Source organism: Trachypithecus francoisi, unplaced genomic scaffold (genome assembly GCF_009764315.1).
Source record: "Trachypithecus francoisi isolate TF-2019V2 unplaced genomic scaffold, Tfra_2.0 Contig01579, whole genome shotgun sequence".
Lineage (NCBI taxonomy): Eukaryota > Metazoa > Chordata > Mammalia > Primates > Cercopithecidae > Trachypithecus > Trachypithecus francoisi.
The window spans coordinates 29,220,131-29,231,116 of NW_022681442.1; the positions used below are offsets into that span (position 1 = coordinate 29,220,131).

A 10,986-nucleotide genomic window follows, 5' to 3' on the forward strand; every position below is an offset into this window, starting at 1 on the left:
TCATCCTTCTCTTCTCACCATGCCTGGCTTGTGGGCAGGATGGGTAGCTGGTTCCAGGGACAAGAGTCACATCAGGGGCTGCCATAAGTTAGGAAGGAGGGGTCCTCCCCTTCCCATGAGAATCCTTTATTTGTCCCAACTGAGGGGTGGGTGTGGGGTGTTAAATAAGATTTGAAATAGGTGAGGACACTGTACAGGGGGTCCAGGAAGGGGGGTGGGGGCGGGCAGCAAGTCAGTGCACCTGAGGCTGGGGGTGCCCGTGGCAGAGCCCTCCTGGTGGCTCAGGGGGTGGGCCCAGCTTCTCTGCCTCCTGCTCCACTGACTGGCTCCCGTATGCACTGTCTTCCTTCACCTCTGCTGGGGGTAAATGGGGACAGGAATGGGAGAGTCAAGGACTCAGGCCTCCCACCCTCCAAGCCCAGATCCCCCTTCCAGGGAGGCCCCTTTACCTGTGCTGGGCAGCTTGTCTCGGGTCTCTGGACCCCTCAGCAGCCTCACTCCCTCCTCTAGGCCCATATCAGACAGGGCCTCCAGCAGACCTGCCATGTCCCCGCCAGCCAGCTAAAAAAAAACAGAGGGATGAGGTCTGAGTCATGGTTAGGGTGTATGCTCGGAAGCCCTGGGGCCAGGGAGGCACCTGGACTCAGATCGGGAAAGGAGGATGGGAAGGGGGCAGGGCGAAGGCCAACCCACCTCGTAGCTGCGCAGGAGGCTGCCGCTGGGCGAGGCCGTCTGTCGGTATGTGTCCACCAGGCTGCGCAGCCCCAGACGCTCTGCCAGCTCTGCCCAGCTGCCCTGGGCTTCTGGCCCGTCTAGCAGCTGCTCCAGGTTCTGCAGAGCTGTGTCACCAAGTGACAGTCCCGGCCCTGAGGGGGACACATAGACATGTCATTTACCTCCAGAGGTGGGTGGGGACATGGACACCTGAACACTGCCTTTCTCCCAAGGTAAGCGACAGACAGGACCACGAGGGGTGATGGACGGGGCTGAGGGTAGAGAAAGGGAGGCCTCCTTCAGAGGGTCCTGAAGGAGAAGAGACCTGTGTGAGGAGCTGGGCTGGGGATGCTTGATGCTCCTCACCTGCAGGGCTGGGCGGGGTCAGGGGTGGCTCCATGGTATTCTGAGCCGCATTTATCAGCAAGGTCTTCACCTGGGGAGACAGCCGCCGCTCTGACTACCTCCCACCCCATCCTTAAGCCCGTGTCTTTAAGTCCAGATACTCTGGACCCCGTCACTCAGAGCACTTCTAGTTCCAGGCTGGCCTCACCTTGGTGCTGCAAGTGAGGTCAAGAGGCGTGTGGCCCCGGAAGCTGCTTCGGGTGTCCTTCTCAGGCCCTTCAGTGTCCGAGTCGCTATCAGAGGTAGGGGGTGAAGGCAGCGGGCACAGGGGCTCCTCGTTTTCAGCATGGATGTCAGCACCTGGGAGAGGGAGGCCGTCATGGGGAGGTTTGGTGGGGTCCACATTAAGGACTGCAAAGTGGGAGGACCAGGAGGCACCTCTTTCCCTTCCCCTCACCCTGTTCAAGTGCCCCTGAGGGTGAGACTGACCAGCCTTCAGAAGGAGGCGGGTGAGGGTCGGATACCCCAGTCCAGCTGCCAGGTGCAGGGGTGTGTTTCCCGCAAAGGTGCGAGCATTCACGTTGGCCCGGAGCTGGGGGTGCGAGCAAGGGTTGACACCACAGCATGGTTCCCCTAGCCAGCCCCTGCTTCACCGTCTTTGGCCCCTCCACCACCCTTGGTCCCACTCCTTCCACAATCCTCAGTCCCACCTTGGTGACCAGATGGGTGACCAACCCCAGCTCCTCCATCTCGGTGGCTAGATGCAAGGCTGTTCGCCCCCCCTGCCGTTCTGTGGCCTCCACTTCAGCCCCACTGTCCACCAGCAGATCCAGGCACTCAGGGCTTCGGGCTCGGACCGCCAGGTGTACTGGATACAGTCCTAAGGATGCAGGATACTCAATCTGCAGCTGTGGCCCTTAAGGCGGCTCCTGGGCCAGCCCTGACCATTCAACCTTGACACCTCATAGTCCATTCTGGGCACTGGCCAGATACCCTCCCTGGTCCCCACCTGCCCCCTAGTCAGGTGAGATGGGGAGCTCACCCTCAAAGTCAGGCATATGCAACAGCTGGGGCACAGCAGGAGCTCCACTCTGAAGCAGTGCACGCAGCAGCTCAGGGGCACCAGTGCCTGCCCGCAGCGCCAGATGCATGGCAGAGTCTCCATGCCGATCCAGCAGAGTTGGGTCTGCACCCACCCGCAGCAGAAAGCTCACCACACTCGTCTGCCTGGTGATCACCGCCAGGTGCAGGGGCGTCTGGGGATGAAAGCAGGGTGAGCCAGGCCCGAGACCCACCTGCCTTCCAACCCCTCCCACCTCCCCAGTAGGCGCCCCCGCACCTGGTGCAGGTGGTTGGTGAGGTTGACGACGCCAAGGTGCTGGGCGTGGTGGATGACATAGGCTATCTGCTCAATGACACCGGTCTGCCCATGGATGATGGCCAAGTGCAGCGGTCTGGGGGTTGGGGAGCAAGAGTCTGGCCCAGTCACTCAGAGCATCCTTCGCTCTCAAAGCCCCACCGCCTTCATAGACTCCCTCGCTGGGGCCCATGGAACCCAGCACGTGGCCCAGGGCATCTCTGTGTCTGCACTTAACGTTTCCCAGCACCTTTTGAGGTAGGTAAGTGCTTATAACTGTACCCCTTGCACGGTCGACAAAACTGAAGTTTGGAGAGACCAAGCATCTTGAACAGAGCTGGTGAACAGCGAGGCTGGACTTGAAGCCTGGCGTGTCCGAAAACTGCAGGGCCCGACTCTGTGCCGGTCCCTTTTCTGCCCCCACCCCACGCCGCGTCCGCCAGGCCCTCTGTTGCCTACGTGTCTCCGTTCTCGTCCTGCGCCGTCAGCAGGTGGCGCTGTCCCGCCAGCAGCGCGCGCGCGTCCGCGGTGACGCCGTAATCGAGTAGGGCCCGGGCGCTGCGCTGCGCCAGGCAGAACAGTCGCGCGTTGTACTCTCGGGCTGGGGGCGGCAGAGGGCGTGGGTCAGGGCTGGGTCCTCAGTCCCAGCGCCCCGACCGTCCGTGCCCCGGAGGCCATACCTCGCTGTAGCATCTCCGGGGCCTGCGGCTCGCACTGGGGGGTCCTGGAGGGGGCGCTCGGCTCCGCGGCTTCCTCCCCGGAGTCCCTGCCCGGCACCGAGGCGGCCATCTGCGCCCCGCCCCCGCCTCCCGGGTAGCAGCCCATGGGGCCCGCGCCGGACTGGTAGGGGCTGTAGACCAGGGAGGAGGGGAAGAAACCGAGGCTGCCACCTGTGGGTACAGGCAGGGCTGTGGGAAGCGGGCACCAGCCAGGACTCTCCCAGTTTTTTATTTTTGTTTTTTTTTTTTTTTGAGTTGGAGTTTTGCTCTTATTGCCCAGCCTGGAGTGCAGTGGTGCGATCTCGGCTCACTGCAACCTCTGTCTCCCGGGTTCAAGCGATTCTCCAGCCTCAGCTTCCCGAGTAGCTGGGATTATAGGCACCTGCCACCATGCCCAGCTAATTTTTGTATTTTTAGTACAGACGAGGTTTCACCCTGTTGGCCAGGCTGGTCTCGAACTCCTGATCTCAGGTAATCCGCCTGCCTGGCCTCCCAAAGTGCTGGGATTACAGGCGTGAGCCACCACGCCCGGCCTCTCCCTGGTTTTTTTCCTCCACAGCTTCTCTTGCCTTGACCCCTCCCTCCATCAGCACCCCCTCACCTCCTCCAGCTCCTCCATAGCCCCCAGCTGCACCTCCAGAGCCTCCACCCATGTGGGAGCCACCCCCGAAGGGCTGGGAGAAGGTGGGCAAGGCCTTCCTCCGCTTCCGCTGCACCTCTTCCTTGTCTGGGGGCAGAGGAAAATGAGATTGAGCCCAATTATTGTCATGCCTCAGAGGCCCTTCCCAGAAGAGCCCTCAGGCTGGCTCCTAGGAAGCACCTCCTTGGACCCTCCACACTCCTGACTTGGCTCATGCATGACCACATCTAGCTCTTGGGACCTTCTAGCCCAGCCTGGCCCCCCACCATCCCCCTGGGTCCTCAGCCCAGCTCCACCTTCCACCAGAGGGTAATAGGTGAACTGTTTGGAATCAGACACGTCCCCTCCTCGCTTGCGTTTCAGTTGCAGGAACACTGTTACGGGCCGCTCAATCTTCATCTTGTGATAGGGGGGTGTCCGGAACACAATGGCATACTGGGAGGTGCAGGGAGACACAGGGTGTCAGTGAGTCCTTAGCCTAATTTAGCCCCCAGCCCGGGCCCTAGCCCTGGGTACCTGTTTATGCACATCTGTGGGAGAGAAGTCCCCAAAGGCCTGCCATCCATTCTCATCATCCTCATAGAACCGAACCTCAATGTCATCTACAAGGAAAACGGAAGCTTGGCCGCAGCTCCCGGTGGAATCTCCGGGGCTAAATTTTACCCTAGAGCTTCTCTGGCCCCAGTCTTATACTCGATGTCCTTGGCGCCCAGTCTGGGCTCCAGTCTCACCTTTCTGCACCTTGTCACAAAGCAGATAAACTTCATCACCACCCCGCACAGAGCCTGCTGTCTTGTCCATTCGAGAAATCTTCAGGTTTGATGCCCCTGGAGACTCTATGGGGTGGGATATGGATTAGCTGAGATGAAGCAATAGCCATGGCCACATTTAAGGAGCTGGGTGCTCTGTATTCCTTTTCTTAGCAACCCCTGGAGCTGCAGGAACCACCCAATATTCGCATTTACTAAAGACAGAAGCTTCAGGAGGAGGAAATGACTTGCTCAGGATCACTCAGCATCTATGTGACAGGGCCAGGTTCTGAAACCCGGGCCTGTTTGATTCCACAGCTTAAGGTCACCCCTCGTGCCACCTCTGCCACCAGGCCTGGCACCCCAGGCAGTCAGGATACTCACTGCTGTCATGGATGGGCTGGGAGATGACTGGCTTCAGGGGCAGGGAGAAGGAGCCATCACTAGCTCTAAGGAAGGCAGAGAAGCGCAGCCGCACTATACTCAGATCCATCACCTTCTTCAGTTCTTTGGCCTCCTGCTCCAGCTCCCGCTGCTCGGCCTCTGGGCAGTGGGTACATGTGTGACCCCTGAGCTTCTCCCTCCCTGCTCCTTCCATGAGCACCTCCCATGACCCTCCCCTCATCGCACCCATACCCGTAAGGCCCTGGGGCCTAGAGCGGAGCCGCTGCCTCTGAAGTTTTTGTATCATAGTTCCCATCATGTTCTTCTTAGTCACGTGCAGGACACCCAGGTTGTTAAATCTGAGGAGATGGGAGAATCGGAGGCCTTTGGCTGTGCAGTTCTTTCTTCCTGAGGTGCCTTTCCAATTGTCAGGGCTCAGCTCAGGCCTACTTCCTTAAGGAAGCTATTGGAGTTTCTACTTGGGCCCTTGGGTTTGAGGCTAACCTACCTCTCTCCCCTTGGTCAGATGCTAAGCTCATGGAGGTGGGCTGGGGCTTAGGACTGGCAGAGAGTGAGGGGCATACCAGTGGGGGCCAGGGGTAGAGGGCACCTACTGGGCAGTCATGTCCTTGGGCCCCACAGAAACGGCGCAGATCCCCAGCTCCGAGCATTGCTTGCCCACCAGACTGTGGGCATGAGCACGAGGTGGATCACTGTGTGTTACCAGGTCTACCTCGATCTTGGCTGGTCCCTCGTAGTTACAAATCTAGGAGAGGCAGGGACTGTCAGGGCCTTGGGTGTGCTGTCCACTTAGCCAACCCTCCAGCACCATCCTGGCTCACCTTGACAGTGGGATAGGTCTTTCGGCCCTTCTCACTGGAGGCACCGGGCAGTCCTCCGTGGGAGGGGCCTTCACAGCCATATCGAAATCGGAAGCCTCTCTGAAGGTCCAAGGGCAGAGTAGTATTGTGATCAGGGAAGACCACCCCGGCCAGCAGTGACCACAGTGCCTGGTAGTATCTGTTCTGAACCACAACTACAGCACTCTGATCAGCAGCAGTGACCATCCAATCCCTTGTGGCCTCCTTGGGCAATGGCTCCTCCATGGCCTGCCAGCTACCACTACCCCATTTGTCCCCAAAGCTGAAGCCATTCCACACCCTCCCTTTTGCTTACTCACCTGCTTAGGCTGTTCCACGATCACCAGGTAGGGGCCATCAGCTGGGGACAGGGAGACCTTGCTGAGCCATGCTCTCCCAGCCCTTCCCCCAGGCAGAAGCCACATGCTCTCCCTCCCCCTACCTTTAGGACTAGAGGAGGTTAGTGAACTTACTGACCTGTCTCTGGGGCTGGCTCCTTGGGTTCCATAATGGAGGAGTTCAATTTGAAATCATCATATTCAATAATGCCATCCAGACCCTGGTTTGGAGACAGACTGGGGGTGGCATCCAACTCAGCGCCCCCCACTGCCCCACCTCCCATCTCCAAGTCCTCAGTGGTCACTCCCCCTCCTCCTCAGGCCCAAGAGAAAGCTCCTTTTGGAGGCAGAGTTGTAGACAGATGGACAGACTGGTAGGCTGAGAGCATCTGCGAGCATGCAGGTGTAAGGCAGCAGAGGGGGCTCGGGCAGACAGGTGGACAGACACGGGGGGTGGCCGGCCGGCCGGGTCAGGGGCAGGCAGCATGACTCACTGGGTTGTAGCAACTCTCCATGTCTCTGGGCTAGGCCCGGCTCTGTCTAGTGGCTCCGGCCAGGTTCTGCTTCCCAGAATTTTAGGCGCCCGCCTAAAGTTGGGAGGAGTGGCGTGGGGGAGGGGGTCAGATCTAAATGGGGGTGGGCGGGAGATGGGGGCCCAGATTTGGGGGAGGGTCCGACCTCCTCCAGCCGCCCGTCCGGGTGTGGCGGGTGAGATCCGGTGGAGAGCGAGATCCGGAGTTGGGCTTGGCCGGGGAAGGGGCAGGAAAGTTAGAGCAGCTTAGGAAAGTCCCGAAAATACCAAGGGGAGGCGGGGCCGGAGGGGGCGGGCCTGGAAATGACGCCACTGGCCCCGCCCTCACGACGGGAGGGGCGGGAGGCCCTCGCCAGTCTGCGGGTTCCCGCTGCTTTTCAGCGGGTAGAGGAAGAGAATCAGGGGAGCCGCGGTGGGGGTTAAGCCCCCTCTTCCCTCCAGGGCAGGGAACAGGAGAGTCCTTCATGGCCGTGGGGAGGTTGGCAGTCTGGGGCCAAGTCCGCCTCCTGCTCCCCTCCCCCGGTCTGGAGCAACCTTGGGAATTTCTGCCAGGAGGGAGGCCACGGCTGATAAACCCCGGGGGCTTTTGGGGGGACATTCCTGCTGTCTGACGGCCTCCCCTTCGAACAGCCTGTAGGCGGGGGCTCTTTCCCGTGGGAGGCCCCGGGGTTCTGCCCCGAGAACACGATTCTGGGGCCGCGGGAAAAGTGTCTCCTCCTCCGGCTCCTCTTTTCTCTCTCTCCCAAACCTCGCAACAGCAGCTGGTGCCACACCGCACCGGCTCTGGGCACGCAGGCGACAGGGAGACCTCTGCACGCTCTCCACCCAATACAAGCGTGTGTCTCCATCACAGCTCCACAAGTGTGTTTCGGCTCTAGTGCTTGGGTGCATGTTGTGAGTCCATGGCGTCAACATGAGTGTGCAAGCGAGCATGTGTGTAGACAGGTGAGTCCCGAGCTTCTCAGTGTGGGTGTGTGTCAGCGCCTGTCTTGATGTACAGACACGGGTGAGCGTATCTTGAGTTTGTGCGTGAAGGGTGTGGGTGCAGGCACCAGTGCACCGGTGGGCACGTCTCCGTGTGCATGTGTGCGAGTGCGACTGCACGGACGCTGCCGTGTGTGCGCCAGTACAGGTACAGGTGTACGTACGGGTCCGTGTGTCTTTGTACAAGGATGTCGACGTGGATCCGAGTGTCGTTGCCTGCGCGCCCTTTCCGGATGTGTGCAGCTGCTGCTCTCCAGCCCCGGGCGCTGTCCGCTAAAGGCCCTCCTCCCGCTCTTCTCTTGTCCCGGCCACCCAGGGGTCTGAATCCAGCCACTCACCGTGGCGGCCGCTCTGGTTGCGGCTTCTCTCCGCGCCCGACCCACCTGGGACCGGTCGCGACACCTCGCCGGCCAGCAGGGCTCGGGGCCGGGAAAGCCCCTTCTCGGCCCCCCGGAGGGGGGAATTCCCATGACGTTTCCGTGCGTCACGCCTCGCGCCCTTTTTCATTGGCTGAAAGTTTAACTCTGGACTGGCGCAGCCAACCCGGAGCGACTCGGGCGCGCCCCTGAGAGGGGACAGGCTCACTCAGGGCAGGGAGCGGGGCGACAGGCCACCAGGCGCGAGTTCGGCCGGCTAGGGGACCGCCGAGAAGGTACCTGCTGACCCAGCGCCACCCTGGGCCGGGAGCTTCCGCTGCAGCTCGGCTTTGGCTGCGCCTAACGCTTGACTTTCTCCGAAGCGGGGGAACCCCAGGGGGTAGCCGACGGCCCCAGCCCTCGGGGCCCCCACCCTGAGCTGCGCGCTGCCGGGAAGTTAGCGGAAGAGGAAGGAAATTGCTTTTGCGGTCGGTCCTGGGCGCCCTCTGGCGGCCTTCATGGGGCTGCGAGGAGACTCCATTCGGCCCGGGCCCCTCTCTCGCTCCGTCTCGTCATCCTCAGGGTTCCGGGAGAAACAGTCCGGACCTCGGACTTTTATAGAAGTGACAGGTTCCCAGCGGGCCAGGACTCAGGAGCTCTGCGCAGGAAAAGGGAAATTAAGTGTTTATCCACCACGGAGATCTGGAATATTAGAACTGAAAAAGGCATCCAGAGTTTAAACAGCTCAAATTTCCACCGATGTGGGAAATCGCCTCTTTTTTTTAAGTCTCAGACTGGAATGCAGTGAGGCGATTTTGGCTCACTGCAACCTCTGCCTCTTGGATTCAAACCATTCTCCTGCCGCAGCCTCCCAAGTATCTGGGAATGCAGGTGTCTACCACCAAGCCCGGCTAATTTATGTATTTTTAGTAGAGTTGGGGGTTTCACCATGTTGGTCAGGCTGGTCTCGAACTCCTGACCTCAGGTGATCCGCTGACCTCCGCCTTCCAAAACGTTAGGATTACAGTCGTGAGCCACCGCACACGGCCTATTTTATTTATTTATGTTTTTGAGACAGTGTCTTGCTCTGTCGCCCAGGCCTGGAGCACAGTGGCGCCATCATGGCTCACTGCCACCTCGAACTCCGGGGTGCACCGATTCTCTCATTCTCCTGAGTAGCTGGGACTACAGGTACACACCACCACACCTGGCAAATTTTTAAATTTTTAGTGGAGATGGATCTCACTACTTTTCCTAGGCTAGTCTTAAACTCCTGGGCTTAAGTGGTCCTCCTACTTTGGCCTTCCAAAATGCTTGGATTACAGACGTGAGCCACTGTGTCCTGCCAAATTGCCTCTTATAGACCTTGCAGTTTCCACCTGAACACTTCTAGAGGCAGTGAGGTCAGGACAGGAATTCACCAAGTACCGAGTACATGACTGGACCTCTCTCTGGTCAGTAGTGTTTCTTCTTAGGAGGTGCCATGAGTAATCTCCATGCCTGGAGTCCTCCTCCCTTAGGCTTATGGTAGAACATAGGCTATCTCAGATCTTTCCTGCAGCTTGCCCCAGACGTTTTTAAGAACAGAATCACAGGCCTGCACTGGCACTAAGTAAAGAGAGACTATTATGGCTCTTGATTTGGGCTGTTTCCTATTACTTCCCCACCCCCCTTCATCTTGCCTGCAAATATAGTGTCCCAGGCACTAGGTTCGAGTACTTTAGAAGTTCTCATTCTCCCTCCCAACAACCCTAGGAGGTGAATATTACCTTTACTGATGAAGAAATCAAAGCTCAAGAGGTGGAGTAACCAAACACACAGCTAGGAAGGGGCAGAGCCAGGATTCAAACCCAATCTGTTGACTCCAGGATGAAGCTCTTTCCCCTAAATTTATATAAAACAAAGCAGCCCTTTCCACCTTACTGTGGGCCTCTCAAATAAATATCATAAGATTCTGCCAAACAATTTGCTGAAATCCAGGTATGTTGTCTACTACATTTCTCCAGTAAGTCAGATTCCTAACCCTATTTAAAATGGACTAAGGCCAGACATGGTGGCCCACACTTGTAATCTCAGCACTTTGGGAAGCCAAGGCTTGTGGATCATTTGAGCCCAGGAGTCCGAGACCAGCCTTGGCAACATGGTGAAACCCCGTCTCAAACAATATAAAACTTAGCCAGTCTCATAACTAGGTCTCTAAATAAATAAATAAAAATTTAAAAATAAAATTTAAAATGGAGGAAATTCAGCTTGGTATACTCTAACTTAGTAAACCCGTGTTAGTTACCACTGATCACGTCTATCCTTTCAAAGTGCTCACAAATTGCCACCAAAATTGGCATGGATTCTTTGAGTCTCCACAATATCTCTAAAAGCACCCCTAAGGGTTCAGCTATTTTACTTGCAAGAGTCTAAGCCGTAATTTTTCTAAAGATTAACAAAAGAAGGCCTTTATTAGTGAACATTTCAAACATACAAAGATTTTCACATTGGGAGGCCGAGGCAGGCGGATCACTTGAGCTCAGGAGTTTGAGATCACCTGGCAACATAGGGAGACCTCATCTCTACTTAAGTTAGCCAGATGTGATGGTGAGTGCCTGTAGTCCTAGCTACTTGGAAGGCTAAGGTGGGAGGATTACTCGAGCCCAGGAAGTTGAGGCTGCTGTGAGCCATGTTCGTGCCACCGCGCTCCATCCAGGCTGGGTGACAGACAGACGCTGTCTCAAAAAAAGAAGAGTGGAGAGAATAGTATAATGAGCTCCCATGTGCCCCTCTGTCAGATTCAACAATTCCTAATGCATGTTAGCCTGGAGATTTTAAACTAACTCAAAATAGCTTGTCATTTGCTAGAGCCTCATCTATCTGGGCTTAAGAAACCTCTTTGTTAGGCTGGGCACAGTGACTCACACCTATAATCCCAGCACTTTGGGAGGCCAAGGCGGGTGGATCGCTTGAGGTCAGGAGTTCGAGACCAGCCTGGCCAACATGGTGAAACCCTGTCCCTACTA

The 10,986-nt window shown here is 57.7% G+C and overlaps 1 protein-coding gene across 8 annotated transcripts; it reads right to left on the reverse strand.

Annotated features, from left to right (window-relative positions):
• Positions 1-84: 84 nt before the first annotated feature.
• Positions 85-8,451, reverse strand: NFKB2 (nuclear factor kappa B subunit 2). Of its 8 annotated transcripts, none has more exons than XM_033184543.1 (23): positions 7,961-8,451; positions 6,601-6,693; positions 6,246-6,327; positions 6,089-6,129; positions 5,751-5,849; positions 5,523-5,674; positions 5,161-5,267; positions 4,909-5,067; positions 4,507-4,611; positions 4,292-4,377; positions 4,072-4,210; positions 3,737-3,862; positions 3,097-3,306; positions 2,876-3,017; positions 2,399-2,513; positions 2,102-2,315; positions 1,770-1,939; positions 1,549-1,651; positions 1,268-1,419; positions 1,081-1,150; positions 694-866; positions 450-561; positions 85-354 (listed from the first exon to the last, which is right to left on the reverse strand). In XM_033184543.1, the coding sequence occupies exons 2-23, from the start codon at positions 6,619-6,621 to the stop codon at positions 233-235; spliced, it is 2,700 nt and encodes an 899-aa protein (XP_033040434.1). In that variant the 5' UTR covers positions 6,622-6,693; positions 7,961-8,451; the 3' UTR covers positions 85-232. The 8 variants fall into 8 exon arrangements, with proteins under 8 accessions (XP_033040434.1, XP_033040409.1, XP_033040426.1 ...); XM_033184518.1 differs by having other exon boundaries at positions 85-357; positions 7,961-8,446; XM_033184535.1 differs by having other exon boundaries at positions 85-357; positions 7,787-7,983.
• Between the last annotated feature and the right edge of the window lie 2,535 nt (positions 8,452-10,986).

Coding starts and splice junctions, on each gene's coding strand:
- NFKB2 (XM_033184502.1), bottom strand. CDS start 6,014: ATGGAGGAGCCATTGCCCAAGGAGGCCACAAGGGATTGGATGGTCACT. Junction 5,268..5,522: donor CCCAAGGACATGACTGCCCA/GTAGGTGCCCTC, acceptor CCATCTCCTCAG/ATTTAACAACCTGGGTGTCC. Junction 867..1,080: donor GACCCCGCCCAGCCCTGCAG/GTGAGGAGCATC, acceptor TGTCCCCCTCAG/GGCCGGGACTGTCACTTGGT.